Source organism: Hylobates moloch, unplaced genomic scaffold, assembly GCF_009828535.3.
Source record: "Hylobates moloch isolate HMO894 unplaced genomic scaffold, HMol_V3 SCAFFOLD_14, whole genome shotgun sequence".
Taxonomy (NCBI): Eukaryota; Metazoa; Chordata; class Mammalia; order Primates; family Hylobatidae; genus Hylobates; species Hylobates moloch.
Window position 1 is genome coordinate 12,465,801 of NW_026652289.1, and position 16,516 is coordinate 12,482,316.

General features: G+C 41.9%; 2 protein-coding genes across 4 annotated transcripts in view; both read left to right on the plus strand.

Annotated features, from left to right (window-relative positions):
- CRYZL1 (crystallin zeta like 1) overlaps positions 1-10,816 on the plus strand; it is a 51,560-nt gene extending 40,744 nt beyond the window's left edge. The window contains exons 9-13 of one of the 2 annotated variants that reach the window (XM_032175682.2): positions 1,085-1,183; positions 2,919-3,040; positions 4,484-4,589; positions 9,077-9,122; positions 10,361-10,816. In XM_032175682.2, the coding sequence (XP_032031573.1) occupies positions 1,085-1,183; positions 2,919-3,040; positions 4,484-4,589; positions 9,077-9,122; positions 10,361-10,460 (473 nt within the window). In that variant the 3' untranslated portion in view covers positions 10,461-10,816. The other variant, XM_032175684.2, reaches the window with a different exon arrangement.
- A 258-nt stretch (positions 10,817-11,074) lies between these two features.
- DONSON (DNA replication fork stabilization factor DONSON) overlaps positions 11,075-16,516 on the plus strand; it is a 12,089-nt gene continuing 6,647 nt past the window's right edge. The window contains exons 1-4 of one of the 2 annotated variants that reach the window (XM_032175674.2): positions 11,075-11,956; positions 12,674-12,754; positions 14,105-14,308; positions 15,521-15,699. In XM_032175674.2, the coding sequence (XP_032031565.1) occupies positions 11,639-11,956; positions 12,674-12,754; positions 14,105-14,308; positions 15,521-15,699 (782 nt within the window). In that variant the 5' untranslated portion in view covers positions 11,075-11,638. The remainder of the gene's footprint in view (positions 11,957-12,673; positions 12,755-14,104; positions 14,309-15,520; positions 15,700-16,516) is intronic. The other variant, XM_032175675.2, reaches the window with a different exon arrangement.

Genomic DNA, 16,516 nt, shown 5'->3' on the forward strand with positions numbered 1-16,516 from the left:
CTACTAATATCCTTTAATGCAACCAGTTAAAATTTGTTTAATTTTTACTGACTCTCCTAAAAATCATGTTCCTTTTCCTTAGCTTTAAGATTTTTCTTCATTTGGGAGAGTAAATGGGGAAGAGAGGGAGATTTCTATGACTGAGAAAGGGTGAAACAGCCTCTAGTAGATAATTACCATATTACACAAATACAGACTGTCCCCAGCTGACAGTGTTTCGATTTAGGATTTTTTAAATGTTACGGTCGGTTTATTGGGGTACTGAGTGCATTTTTGACTTACAGTGGGTATATTGGGATGTAGCCCATTGTTAAGATGAGCATCATCTGTGTATTTTTATGCTTTTTAGCTCTAAAGACTATTAAATACGAACATACTTGAGAAACTACTTAATCTAGCTGGGGGTGGTGGCTCACACCTATAATCCCAGGGATTTAGGAGGCCAAAGCAGGAGGATCACATGAAGCCAAGAGTTCAAAAATAGCTTAGGCAACATAGCAAGACCCTCTCCCTACAAAAAAAATTTAAAAAATTAGCCAGGCATGGTGGCATGTACCTGTAGTCCTAGCTACTTGGGAGGCTAGGGCAGGAGGATTGCTTGAACCCAGGAGTCCAAGGCTACACTGGGCTATGATCACACCACTGCACTCCATTCTGGGCAATGGAGTGAGACCCCGTCTGAAAAAAAAAGAAAGAAACTGACTTAATCTTCCAGTTCATGTCGTATTATATATGTATCTCTGTGTTTTCAGATTCCTAATTCTGGCAACATATCCTATAACTGTAGAGAATAGTGCTCTGTGTCAACAGACCAGCCTTGGATCACCTTCTCCACAAAATGTTCACATTTTAGTTTTATTAAATATACGGGTCTCTTCGTTTAGACTGCTATATCCCATATTGGGTTAGATGAGAAAAAGTATAATTTAAATTGACTTTCTCCCTTTAAATTCAGTAATTGTTTGAATTGCTTAACTCATTTCAAGAATAGATATTTATTTGCTTTTCTTTTTCTTTTTCCCTGATTTGTTTGTGTTGATCACATAGAGAACACTACAATTGCCTGATTTCCTGTCCTTTACAGCCCGAGTGATTGATGTATCTAATGGGAAAGTTCATGTTGCTGAAAGCTGTTTGGAAGAAACAGGTGGCCTGGGAGTAGATATTGTCCTAGATGCTGGAGGTAGGTACCTTATGAAATTAGTAGCCTGTGTAGTTTTTTTAGTTTGATGAATTTAAGAAAAAAATTTAACCAGGACATAATTATTAATGCACTTATTAAACTGGATGTTCAGTTTTAGGTTTTGTTTTTAACTAAAGACTTTTTAATTTAAATTGGAACTTCCACTTTATTCTCATTGTAACCACTTTATGTCAGAGAGAACATGCTTATCTTTTACAGTGTAGACTAGGGGTGTCCAATCTTATGGCTTCCCTGGCCACATTGGAAGAAGAATTGTCTTAGGCCACACATAAAATACACTAACACTAATAATATCTTATGAGCTAAAAAAAAAAAACTCAAAAATGTCTTATAATGTTTAAGAAAGTTACGAATTTGTGCAGCATTTAAAGCCATCCTGGGCAGGCTGCAAGTTGGACAAGCTTGGTGTAGACATTAGAGTAACAAATGACATATCGCTACAAGAAATCTAGAAACATGGCCTCCTCAGTGGCTCCCAGAAAACACAGCATCATTGTGATGCCTTTTCAGTCCCATCTGCTGTGTGTGGCTGCCTTTGATTGGATAGTTGACTTCTGCAGTCTCTATTTGGAAAATACCAAAATTTGTTTCAGTTTCACTTTTCTTGAATGTTTTTAGTCTAACCAGTATTTATTTAACACTTACTCTGAACACACTTAAGTAATAGCATGACTTCTAAAGGATAGGCTTTACAAGCCTGCAAAGTGCTTCTATTTATACTTTGGTAGGATTTATCTTCTAATGTAAGAATCATGGATGAATATGGTTATGACTATCGTGTAGTTTTTTAAACCAGTATTTTCTAAGATTTGAAAATAGCTCAGGAAAATCTGTCAGTGGAAGTAAATACATACTTTATTGCATCATTTTTTCACATGGACATTTCAGTAATTATGTTAAGACTATCTTGAGTCTATGAGTTTTTTAATTGGGAATCAATTCATCTCACTATATTAAGCTATCAGTGTTAATTGTCAGATTTGGTTATGTGTTACATTACCTTGCCTGGTTTTCAAATGAAGATAGACTTTTTATCTTTATTTCTACAATAAATGGATTTACAATAAATTATAATTAAATGTAGAATAAATTTTATGATCAGTTTAATGCAAAAAGTAGATTTTAAGGTATCAGAATACATTGTGTGTTGCTTTTTCTAAGAAAAATATTTCCTCATTCGTACATTAAAAAGTAAAGAGGGCTGGGTGCAGTGGCTCATGCCTGTAATCCCAGCACTTTGGGAGGCCAAGGCGGGCGGATCACGAGGTCAGGAGATCGAGACCCTGGCTAACACGGTGAAACCCCGTCTCTACTAAAAATACAAAAAAAAAAAATTAGCCGGGCATGGGGTGGGGCGCTTGTAGTCCCAGCTACTCAGGAGGCTGAGGCAGGAGGATGGCATGAACCCGGGAGGCGGAGCTTGCAGTGAGCCGAGATCGCACCACTGCACTCCAGCCTGGGCAACAGAGCGAGACTCCGTCTCAAAAAAAAAAAAGAAGTAAAGAGAGTGCCAGACACAGTGGCCTGTGCCTGTAGTCCCAACTACTCATGAGGCTGAGGCTAGAGGATTGCTGAAGTCCAGGCCAGCCTGGGCAACATAGTAAGACCTTGTCTCTAAATAAATAAGAACGTGTTTGAAGAATAAATTTTTGTCAGATTATTATAAAATATATTTCTTCTCTCTCTCTTTTTTTTTAAACTATTTCCTTGCAAGTGAGATTGTATAGTAAAGATGATGAACCAGCTGTAAAACTACAACTACTACCACATAAACATGATATCATCACACTTCTTGGTGTTGGAGGCCACTGGGTAACAACAGAAGAAAACCTTCAGGTATTATCAGAAACCATAAAGCATTACCATTACACCAAAGGGGTGTAATTAACAAACAATAATGCCTAAGTTATTTGAGGCAAGGTATGACTAAATTAGTATAAAATCTGGACCAGGCATGGTGGCTCACACCTGAGTCCAGCACTATGGGAGGCCGAGGCAGGCAGATCACTTGAGGCCAAGAGTTCAAGACCAGCCTGGCCAACCTGGTGAAACCCCATCTCTACAAAAAATACAAAAATTAGCCAGGCATGGTGTCACAGGCTTATATTCCCAGCTCCTTGAGAGACTGAGGGCTGAGGCATGAGAATTACTTGAACCTGGGAGGCAGAGGCTGTAGTGAGCTGAGATTGCACCACTCCACACCAGCCTGGGTCACAGAGTGAGACTCTGTCTCAAAAAAAAAAAAAAAGAAAAAAATCTGAATCATAAAGAAATTTAGTTTTTTTCATTACATATTTTATATCAGAAAGAAATGTAGCTTTTTTTTTCACTTTAGCAACATGTTGGCCAAAATGTTGAAATACTGCCTAGTAGAGACAGACATCCTTTCAATGACAATGAAGTGTAATTTTATTTAGTGATTTAGACATGTGACTTACGAATTTATTTTATTTATTTTTTATTTTTTTATTTTTTGGAACAAAGTTTCGCTCTTGTTGCCCAGGCTGGAGCACAATGGCACAATCTCGGCTCACTGCAACCTCTGCCTCCCAGGTTCAAGCGATTCTCCTGCCTCAGCCTCCTGAGTAGCTGGGATTACAGGTGCCCGCCACCACGCCCAGTTAATTTTTGTATATTTAGTAGAGACGGGGTTTCACCATGTTGACCAGGCTGGTCTTGAACTTCTGACCTCAGATGATCTACCCGCCTCAGCCTCCCAAAGTGCTGGGATTACAGGCGTGAGCCACCACGCCGGCATGAATTTTTAATAGTATTTCAGATAGCATTTTTTCTCGGTAACATTGTTGACATATACTTAGCAAAATATTTCTATATAAAATTATCACAATTTCCTAATTATTCAAATTGGAATTACTATATATGTTTATGTATCTCTCAAGGTTATATTTTTCAGCATTCTAGTTACATATTTACATGATGGCTGATATGCAGATACCCTAATTCTCACCTACCAATCTTCACTGATTTTCCAACACCCTCATGAAGACGGCCAGAAAAGACACACACACACCCCTACCACTTCACCACCAGGATTCTAGATTGGCCTTGCATCTGCCATATACTTATCACCTCGCTGTTTCATCATTTTGGACCATGAAATAGAAAATATTATCGTTTATGTGTTATTAAAGTTTATATGCATATTTTTGTGATTTGGACATCATTTAATTTGTGTAGAAGTTTTTCTGACTCAAGATACGAATCATCCTGCTGTTAAACTCACAATAATTGATTAGTCTTTGTTTCATTCCATCCAAGTTGGATCCTCCAGATAGCCACTGCCTTTTCCTCAAGGGAGCAACGTTAGCTTTCCTGAATGATGAAGTTTGGAATTTGTCAAATGTACAACAGGGAAAATATCTTTATATCCTTTTTATCGACTGATTGAGTTTCTGGCTTGAAACCTTGTACTGTACTAAGTTCTTTCATTACGATAATAGGAAATAATAATAGCAGTTAAGTTTCCTTAAGTATGCCAAACAGTGTTACAAGTGCCTTGCAAGTATTAATTTAAACATTAAAACAACCTTTTGAGATGTAAGTACTGTTATCATCCCCATTTCACAGGTGAAGAAACAAGCACAGAGATGTTGATACAGACTCAAGGATGCAGCAAGTGGCGGAGCAAGAATCACACTCAGGCAGTCTCTCTCCTTTCTGAATGGAGATAAGCCATAAGATACATGGAAGATTTTGTTTTTAACCTGACATTAAGGAAAGTACACATCACCTTGAAAGGTTGCACACTTACTCCTATGATGGTGCCATTGCACAGAAACATTTCGGAATACTTTCCTAAATTAAAGAGTTTGTGGAGTGTTTTATAAATATCAATGCTAGGAAATCTTTATCAAATGAAGATGGGTTTGACTTTTGAAACAAAAGTCATTCAGAGATAAGTCTGGTGTGATTGAAGCCAAATCATTCCAGTTGAGTAAAAATAATAAAAAGTTTGGAATATACAAACAATTTCAAAAAGAAAGGTCCAAACCTCTTTAGAGTAGGGTCAACTTAAGAATTCCTTTTATGGCCGGGCGCGGTGGCTCACGCTTGTAATCCCAGCACTTTGGGAGGCCGAGGCGGGCGGATCACGAGGTCAGGAGATCGAGACCACGGTGAAACCCCGTCTCTACTAAAAATACAAAAAAATCAGCCGGGCGTGGTAGCGGGCGCCTGTAGTCCCAGCTACTCGGAGAGGCTGAGGCAGGAGAATGGCGTGAACCCGGGAGGCGGAGCTTGCAGTGAGCCGAGATTACGCCACTGCACTCCAGCCTGGGCGACAGAGCGAGACTCCGTCTCAAGAAAAAAAAAAAAAAAGAATTCCTTTTATTTCTAAAATGACTGGTTTAGAGGCAGCAGCACTTGGTAAAAGTTGTAATGTATTGGATAAAAAAATAAGTTGTCATTACTTGATAGAGCATATGTGTGTGTGTGAAGAAAGATTTACATAGCCTTACGCTTGTCTCTACTGAATATCATACTTTACATTTCTTAAATGTGTCTAGTCATATATGTGTGATATGTATAAAGGCCAGTTCCCTCCAGGAGCAATGACAGACTTTATTCAGAGCTTTAAGGTAGTTATGTAGGCCGGGCGTGGTGGCACGTGCCTGTAGTCCCAGCTACTCATGAGGCTGAGGCAGGAAGAATTGCTTGAACCTGGGAGGCAGAGGTTTCAGTGAGCTGAGATCACGCTACTATACTCCAGCCTGGTGACAGAGTGAGACTCCATCTCAAAAAAAAAAAAAAAAAGTAATACTGTATGTATTAAGTTTTAAGGAGTAGATTTCAAAACCCCTTCATGTAGTGAAGGTATGAGTTTAAAGTTATTTCTGATTAAATATTTCCTATTAAATTTGAAAATTAGATTTAACGTTCTAAAAGGATTTTTAATTAATTTCATTTTTTAAAAAGGTACATGAGCTGGCGCGGTGGCTCACGGCTGTAATCCCAGCATTTTGGGAGGCCGAGGTGGGGGATCACAAGGTCAGGAAATCGAGACCATCCTGGCTAACATGATGAAACCCCGTCTCTACTAAAAATACTAAAAAAAAAAAAAAAAAAAAAAAAAATTAGTTGGGCGTGGTGGCATGCACCTGTAGTCCTAGCTACTCCGGAGGCTGAGGCAGGGGAATTGCTTGAACCCAGGCGGTGAAGGTTGCAGTGAGCTGAGATCGCGCCACTGCACTCCAGTTTAGCTACAGAGTGAGACTCTGTCTCAAAAAAAAAAAAAAACCAGCATATGTCCAATCCAATAACATTGTAATTATTAAGAATAACATGGAATGATGCTGCAGTGGAGAATACCATGTGGCTATTAAAAGTAACATTAGTTAACAAAAGTAACATTAGTTAATGTTAGAATACTATGTAGCTATTAGTCTTGAATCTCACGTATTGAAAACTAGACTGCTTTGCTTATAGTATATAATTTAATTCTCTCAACCCACCTCTCCCGATGAGAAGGCAATTTTAACCTATTCAACAAATCCTTGGACCAAGTTGAAACATGACATGTGTATATGAAATACTGTACATTTTCCAGAATCAGAAATACATGCTTTGCACACAGGTGAGAATTTTATTAACAGCAGTAGGAAGGGAACTTGCAGGGATGTGAATTAGTAAATTTATATTCTTTAATTTCCTTTTAAAAATATTTTTAGGCCAGGTGTGGTGGCTCACGCCTGTAATCCCAACACTTTGGGAGGCCAAGGTGGGCGGATCACGAGGTCAGGAGATTGAGACCATCCTGATGAACATGGTGAAACCCCATCTATACTAAAAATACAAAAAATTAACCAGGCATGGTGGCAGGCACCTGTAGTCCCAGCTACTTGGGAGGCTGAGGCAGGAGAATGGCATGAACCCAGGAGGCGGAGCTTGCAGTGAGCCGAGGTCCTGCCACTGCACTCCAGCCTGGGCGACATAGCGAGACTCCATCTCAAAAAAAAAAAAAATGTTTTAAATGACTTATATTTTCTAATTTGCATTTTCTTTTTTTTCTTTTTTTTTGAGACAGAGTCTCGCTCTGTCACCAAGGCTGGAGTGAAGTGGCGCCATCTCGGCTCACTGCAACCTCTGCCTCCCAGGTTCAAGCAATTCTCCTGTCTCAGCCTCCCAAGTAACTGAGACTATAGGCGCACACCACCACGCCTGGCTAATTTTTGTATTTTTAGTAGAGGCAGGATTTCACCATATTGGTCCGGCTGGTCTCGAACTCTTGACCTCAGGTGATCCACCTGCTTCAGCCTCCCAAAGTGCTGAGATTACAGGCGTGAGCCATCGCGCCCAGCCCTAGTTTGCATTTTCTAAAGTCCTGAATCATACTGTAGTCCTCACTTGTGCAAACCCTCCTCATTCAGTTCATACAAGCTAAGTTGCTGCTTGTGATTTAACAGAGACATCTCCCTCCAACTGTGTCATTCTAGGCCACAAATAATTCAGAAGTACTGGCAATTACATAGAATCTTGATCTTAATATTATAATTTCAATTAAATTAGCAAGATAGATTTTTTCTTTGATCTTTACATCATTTTCTGATTCTCTTAGTGACATACAGTCAGCCCCCTGTATCTGAGGGTTCCACATCCAGGGATTCAACCAATCAAGGATCAAAAATACTTGGAGGCTAGGGGCAGTGGCTCATGCCTGTAATCCCAACACTTTGGGAGGCTGAGGCAGGAGGATGGCTTCATCTCAGGAGTTTGAGACCAGCCCGGACAACATAGGGAGACCCTGTCTATACAAAAATAAAAATAAATTAACCTGATGTGGCGGTGAATCACTGGTCCCAGCTATTTGGGAGGCTGAGGATCACTAGAGCCTGAGAGGTTGAGGCTGCAGTGAGCCATGATAATGCCACTGCACTCTAGCCTGGGCCACAGAGGGAGACCCTGTCTCAAAAAAAAAAAAAAAAAAAAAAAACTGAAAAAGTAATAATACAACAATAAAAAAAATACAGTATAACCACTATCTACATAGTATTTACATTGCATTAAGTATCATAAGTAATATAGAGATGACAATGTATAATGGAGATGTGCCTCAGTCATATGCAAATACTATGCCATTTTTTTCTTTCTTTTTTTTTTTTTTCTTTTGAGACAGGGTCTTGCTCTGTTGCCCTGGCTGGAGTGCAGTGCTCATTCCAGCTCACTGTAACCTCAAACCCATGTGCTCAAGGGATCCTCCTGCCTCAGCCTCCCCAGTAGCTGGGGCAACAGGCACATGCCACCATGCCTGGCTAATTTTTAAATTTTTTGTAGAAAGCCTTGTTTCCCAAGCTGCTGCACTATTTTCTATGAGGAATTTGAGTATCTGGAGATTTTGGTCTTCATGGGGGTCCTGGAACCAATCCCTCATGGATGCGTGAGGGATGACTGTATATCATACACACACAAAGTTTACTGGCTTCTGCAAACAAATTTTGAGCCTATTACCAACCAGCCTGGTCAACAAATGTACATCTAAAGTAAGATATATACTTGTTAAAATTGTTTTTAACTAAAACTGCCATATGTAATATAGAAATGAAAACTAGACACTATTTCATTCGCATCCATTGAGATAATAGTGGTGAGCACTTAGGATAAGCACCAGGCTTGACTTGCTGCTCTTATCACTTGTCCTTGGAAATTTAGGCTCTATTACACCACCAACTCTCAAATCATTTCCCTGTTGTAGAGCTAAACTTGACGTCCTACAGAATTTCTCTAACTTAACATGTTGAGTCTCTGAGAGTGCAAAACTTGAAACAAGAGAAAGTGGCCTGCCTGGCATCCTCTGCTTATTGAATGGTTTTATTTAATTCTCCTTTACATTGCCACCTTAACAATCCTTCCAGCTACGTATCTTAAAGGATGTGATGGAGAAGTTATCAACTGGTGTTTTCAGGTACGCTAAAGTAACCAAATCATTGTTCTTGTTTGTTTTTCTATTTTCAGGGAGCTAAGGCAGGCAGTCCCACTTTTGTTTTAGCTCTCGCCATGTACCTGTTGCCTCCATATTTTATTATTAGGTTGGTGCAAACATAATTGTGGTTTGTCATTGAAAGTAATGGCAAACACTGCAGTTACTTTTGCACTGATCTTATATTTCGTTTAAATAGCTGCTCTTTCATATTGATCAAAGTGTATCTGGTGGTACACCAGTAGGTACTCCCAGAGATAGAAGTGCCTTGTGAGTTTTCCTCACTCCATTATGTAGTGTACCTCACCCTCTGCTTTTCCTCATCACCCCTTCCAAAGCAACTTGAAATAACCAATAGCTTGAAGGAGAGAAAACCATGGTATATTTGTTTAAAGTTGAATATGTTTATCACTTATAAAAGAGGGAGTAGGCCAGGCGCGGTGGTTCACGCCTGTAATCCCAGCACTTTGGGAGGCTGAAGCGGGTGGATCACCTGAGGTCAGGAGTTCGAGACCAGCCTGGCCAACATGGCAAAACCCTGTCTCTACTAAAAAATACAAAAATTAGCTGAGCATGGTGGCGAGCGCCCATAATCCCAGCTACTGGGAGGCTGGGGCAGGAGAATTGCTTGAACCTGGGAGGTGAAGGTTGCAGTGAGCCGAGATCACACCATTGCACTCCAGCCTGCACAACAAGAGAAACTCCATTTCAAAAAAAAAGAGGGAGTAAATAAAGTAGATAATTTTTTTCCTTCCAAACTTATCCACTTTAACCATTGGAAACACTAATGGACAAATTTGTTTGAATTACTTAAAGTAATAGATTTGAGGCTGGGTGCAGTGGCTCATGCCTGTAATCCCAGCACTTTGGGAGGCTGAGGTGGGCAGATCACTTGAGGCCAGGAGTTCAAGATCAGCCTGGCCAACATGGTGAAACCCATCTCTACTAAAAATACAAAAATTAGCCAGGCTTGATGGTGCATGCCTGTAATCCCAGCTACTCAGGAGGCTGAAGTATGAGAATCGCTTGAACCCAGGAGGCGGAGGTTGCAGTGAGCTGAGATCGTGCCACTGCACTCCAGCCTGGACAAGAGAGCAAGACTCTGTCTCAAAAAATTAATTAATACAGTAATAGATTTGAGCACTAGCATTTGTCATATACCACCCTGTTTGTTCTACTTATCTTTAACTAGACCTGACACTTCTAATTTCATTTCTTCTCAGACCTCAGTTGGATGAACCCATTCCACTGTATGAGGCAAAAGTTTCCATGGAAGCTGTTCAGAAAAATCAAGGAAGAAAAAAGCAAGTTGTTCAATTTTAATTTTCTTCTTTCTCAGACCTCAGTCGGATGAACATATTCCAGTATTTGAAGCCAGAATTTTCTTTGGAAATTGTTGAGAAAAACCAAGGAAGATAAAACAAGTTGCATTTTTAAGCACGTTTCCCTGCTAAGACAAGATGCTCAGCTGACACATTTGAAAAGTGTTTGAAAAATTCTTGTGCAAATGATCAAGATAATTCTATAATTAACATCTTAAGGGAATTTTCTAAGAACCTTTTCATTGTTTCTATATATTTTGCCCCTGCTATAAAATTCCTTCCATGAAGAAAACTGCTTTCAGCAAAAGCCACACTACTCTTGATAAAGCTGTTGCAGGCCTTTGCTAAGCTATCAAAGTAACGTATTAATTTTGTATCAGCTCCGTTCTCAACACCTTCCTTAAGTCTTTGCTGTCATAATTTAAACATTTGAGTATATTTTGAAGTCTTAAAGGACCTAGCCCGTAGGCACTTAAATTTTGTGTTTTCAACTATTCATTCACTCCGGCTTTCCCCAGGATCAAAGAAGATCCCATTAACTTGCCAGTGGCAGCTGCCTGGAAGGCTGAGATGACCAGGCACTGGGAACGGGGAAGGGAGGGTTGTCGGTAGGCTGCGCTGGCGTAGGAAGCGTGCTGACGTCTTATCTGAGTTCTCTGTTTGGGGGTTGAGGAAGGTGGCCTAGTCCCCTCTCCTCGCCTCTTGACAGCAGTAGCCACTGTCCTCTCTTAAGTTTATGGAAGCAGCAGCCCATCGCCGCAGCTCAAGTTTGTTTCCTTTTCATCCAGGCGCCAAACCCCGGGCTGATCACATCCCTGCTGCGGGCTTAAATAGAGTTGAGCTATTTCGGTGCCCCACGGGGTAGTGCACATCAGCGCCCTGAACCTGGCTTTCCAGAAGCGTCGCTGAACCTGGCGACTGGACTCTGGCCGAGGCACCTGGCAGAAGCGCCAGGGCAGGGTCACCGCTGGGACAGTGGGCCTTGACGGCCACCAGGGATCGCGGCCGCAGGCTGCGTCTCGCGGGCTGCCCACTGCGCATACTCTGCTCGGAACCGGCGGGGGCGCGGGCGGGGCCGCGTCGGGGGCGGGAGCTCGGCGCTGCGCCACGTCAGGGGCGGGCCCGGCGCGCGCGGGAAGTCTCTGCGGGGCGGCAGGCCAGCCTCAGCCGCCGCGCGTCATGGCACTTTCGGTGCCCGGCTACTCACTGGGCTTCCGAAAGCCGCCCGAGGTAGTGCGGCTCCGACGGAAAAGGGCCCGGGGCCGTGGAGCTGCCGCCTCCCCGCCCCGTGAGGTGACGGAGCCGGCGGCCCGCCGAGCCGCCCTGGCGGCGGGGCTGCCCCTTCGCCCTTTCCCTGCTGCTGGGGGCAGAGGCGGCGGCGGGGACGGACCGGCCGCTGCCCGGAGGAACCCCTTCGCCCGCCTGGACAACCGACCGCGGGTCGCCGCGGAGCCCCCCGACGGGCCGGCCCGCGAGCAGCCGGAGGCGCCGGGCCCGGTGAGTGTCTTGTAGCCTGGCCGCCAAGGGGCTGTTGTCTTTCGTGGGTTGAGCCAGCTGTGAATCGGGGATGGAAAGTCCTCGCGTTCGAGGCAAGGAAATGGGCGCGAAGACTTCGGCCGCCCGTGGCCTTAGGGTACCCCGCGCTGGGAGCCGCGACTCTGGCAAGGCCGGGTTTGTGGGAAGAGCGCGCCCCTGGCTGCCCCGCTGCGGGCTGTGTTCACGGGACGCGTTCCCGAGGAAAGTGAGGGGGCCCCAGAGGGCAGCGAGGAGCCCCTTGGAGAGGACTTAGAGGTGACTTGGAAAAGAGCTCGAAAAAGCCTGAGAGCCCCCATCTTGCAAGGACGCTGTTCGATGGGGCAGGTGACAAGCCCTGCTTCCCCGTGATTCAGGACCTCCCTTCTCTCCCGCACTCCAAATTATTCTGGGGATGGGGGAATGTCGATGATTCGTGGGGTCAGAATTCACTAGCATTTGTCTTACCCAAAGCCTTTTGGATCTTTCGGTTTGAAACACCGGTCCTTGTTCCCCTCAATTTTGATACTAAAGTTCAGACACAAAACTGAAGTGTTGAAACTCATAGATTGGATGGGGTGCGTCTGAATTTGGGTGCACTTGGATTTATTGAGAAACGTGTATGCCAGGTGCGGCTCTGTACGTATTTAACGCAAACTTCAGCATCCTTTAAATTTTAAAGGACAGTATATTTAACCTCAGTTTTTAGATTCTAATCAAGAAAATGATTTGCTATGGGAAGAGAAGTTTCCTGAAAGAACAACTGTTACTGAATTACCTCAGGTAATACTTTTTAAATATCATTAGAATGTGTATTTGTATAAACTTTTTTTTCATAGCTAGGATTTGAACCTATTTTTAAAAATACATTTATACTTCTCAGAAGCATTTTGCTTGGAAAGTAGTTTTACAGAGAGGCTTGATCATCTCTACCAGGGGTGAAAATACTGCATCAGCCGAGGTGAAAGAGTTGGTTTGATACAGTAATGATGACTGTAAAGGTAGCAGCGCTAAAATAGGCCTAATAGACGTGGGGGTTTTCTTTTACTCTGTAACAGTTTTTAACACTCTTCTTTGGGCAGTTGACTTCTCCAGCTCATCACTCAGAGCCAGCCCTCCTGGCCCACCTCCACAGGTTGTGGCATAGCACTGAACCTCGTTGCTCCCTTCCCCTAACACACACACGTTTCCATTCCCCAACTACTACTATTGTGCTGTGTAGTTTGATAAATGCGGTTTGTCCTAATGGGAACAGGCCAGAAGAGTTCTCCAAGACCCAGTTTCTCTTGTAAATAAGTGACCTTCTTATGGTCTATCAAAGATAGTTCCCCCTTCTCTGATATTTTATTGCGATATAAAAGAATCCTTGGCCGGGCACAGTGGCTCATGCCTGTAATCCCAACACTTTGGGAGGCTGAGGCAGGTGGATCACACCTGAGGTCAGGAGTTCGAGAACAGCCTGGCCGATATGACGAAACCTCCGTCTCAACTAAAAATACAAAAAAATTAGCCAGGAGTGATGGCGCAAGCCTGTAGTCCCAGCTACTCGGGAGGCCGAGGCACGAGAATCGCTTGATCCCAGGCGGCAGAGGTTGCTACTGAGCCAAGATCACACCACTTCTCTCAGTCTAGGCGACAGAGGGAGAGTCCGTCTCAATTTAAAAAAAAAAAAAATTACTGTATTGTGGAGAACGTTGACCTGAAGCAGACAGGTTGAGGGGAAATATTTGAAGTCAGGAAATGTTTCTTAAATATGGGCTTTGTTAGCCCTGGATGCAGAGTTTCAGAAGCTTAAAAGATCCAAAATGTTTTAGCACTTGGAATATTTCTACTTCAATACAAACATCTATACTACCGTAAAGAACTGTAAAAACTAAAAAGTGAAATCTGCCCCTCCACCACCCCTACCCCCAACAACAAATTCCCGCTTCCCATAGGTAACCACGGTTAAAAGTTTAGTGTGACTCCTTTCAGACTTTTTTACAGTGTGTAATATATTTTTCATGTTATTTATTATACAGTTTATATGATTTTTACTTTTCAGTGATCATGAGTATGTTAGCTGATAAAATCTTTAGGTTGAAGGTTTTTTCTTGATACTCGACTAATTTTTGCATTCTTTGTTTTCTAAAGACTTCACATGTATCATTCTCCGAGCCTGATACTCCATCTTCAGAAAGTACTGAGTTACCTGTGGACTGGAGTATTAAAACCCGACTCCTTTTCACCTCTTCTCAACCCTTTACCTGGGCAGATCATTTGAAAGCACAGGAAGAAGCTCAAGGTCTTGTCCAGCATTGTAGGGCAACAGAAGTTACTTTGCCTAAAAGTATACAGGTAACTCTGAAATAAAATAGTTATGTGTTAAAGTAACAAATGAAGTGTGAAATGCTCTCTTTTGCAAAATAGCAGATACTGCCTTCCATTAAGTTTTTCTTTGGAAATTTAAAGATACAGAGACTTAGGAAGTTTTGTCTTTCCCAAATGGTGCTTATTATGGTGCTTTCATACCTTTTTTTTTTCAGTCAGATTGAGTAACTGCTCATACATTTAGAGACTTGTCCTGCAAATTAATCAATGTTGCAGGCAAGAATTGTTAAATTATTTTTCTCTAAGCCTTTTTGAGAAAGAAAATACAAAGAAAGAAGTGAAAAGCAGTTGGGTGGGATTGCAAGGGCTGATGGATTTACAGATTTTCTTACCTGTATAAGAAAAATCTTATAAATTCTGTGGAGTTTGTGGGTTCTAGAATGGTTTTAGAGAAATACATTTTGATGATTTTAAAGCGTCAACTCAAAACTGGGAGGCTGGGCACAATAGCCCATGCCTGTAATCTCAGCACTTTGGGAGGCTGAGGTGGGAGGTTTGCTTGAGACCAGCCTGAGTAACGTAGTGAGACCCCATCTCTACAAAAAAAAAAAAAAAAATTAGCTGAGCATGGTGGTGGGTGCCTGTAGTCCCAGCTACTTGGGAGGCTCAGGTGGGAGGATTTTTTTAAGCCCAGGAGGTCAAGACTGCAGTGAGCTGTGATTGCGCCACTGTACTCTAGCCTCAGTGACAGAGTGAGACTGTATCTTAAAAAATTTTTTTTAAAGTTTCAAACTAGTTTAAAAAGGATTACCCTGAAAAAGGTTTTGGTATATTATACATCTTTTCAATAAATAGATTAGGATGATTTGTGATTTGCCATATCAGTGTTTACTGGCTACTTTTAAAACAGCATTTTGAAGAGAGGGTTGGATGTAGTGTTACCTACACACACATGCCCACCCCTATTCCTCATAATAAAAAAGGTAGTCATTGTCCTTCGGGATGGTAGAAACAGGCAAATGTTCCCATCTGTGTTTAAATGTTCTGATACTATGGCTTAACATTACATCTGGCCCAAATAAGGATAAACTATGTTTTCGTTCCTATAACGGTTATTAATGCTTTCCTATAGAAAGCAATAAAGATTCTTAGACCTAAGTGTTTTGTGTATATTATCTTTAATAAAATTCTCTATTTCTCAATGGGCAAAAACTGCCCACTGTCACCTTTGGATTTTAGGATCCCAAACTCTCCACTGAGCTCCGTTGTACCTTCCAGCAGAGCCTTATCTATTGGCTCCACCCTGCTTTGTCTTGGCTACCACTGTTCCCTCGTATTGGAGCTGATAGAAAAATGGCTGGAAAGACAAGTCCTTGGTCAAATGATGCAACCCTGCAGCATGTTTTAATGAGTGACTGGTAAGATTAGTAAGAAAAACTTGTATAATTCAATAGTGAATTTTATTTTAGCAGCATTCTCTATCATATTTGTGACTGGATATGTTAATGGCAGAAGGGTATCTAGATCCTTGTGAATTTTATCTGAACCTGTTAATAACCAACATGTAAACTGTTTACTTTTTTTTTTTTTTTTTTAGCTGTTACTCATTCTTTACCCAATTGTGGTAGAATGTATATAAGTGTTGGTTAAATATATACAGACAGACAGGCCGGGTGCGGTGGCTCACACCTGTAATCCCAGCACTTTGGGAGGCCGAGGCAGGCGGATCACAAGATCAGGAGATCGAGACCATCCTGGCTAACATGGTGAAACCCCATCTCTACTAAAAATACAAAAAAAATTAGCCTGGCCTGGTGGCAAGTGCCTATAGTCACAGCTACTCGGGAGGCTGAGGCAGAAGAATGGCGTGAACCCAGGAGGCAGAGCTTGCAGTGAGCCGAGATCGCGCCATTGCACTCCAGCCTGGGCAATAGAACGAAACTCCGTCTCAAAAAAATATATATATATATCTCTCTAGAGATATATACACACGTATATATATCTCTAGAGATATATACACACGTATATATATCTCTAGAGATATATATACACACGTAGATATATATACACACGTATATATATCTCTAGAGATATATATACACACTATATATATCTCTAGAGATATATATACACACGTGTATATCTCTAGAGATATATATACACACGTGTATATCTCTAGAGATATATATACACACGTGTATATCTCTAGAGATATATATACACACGTGTATATCT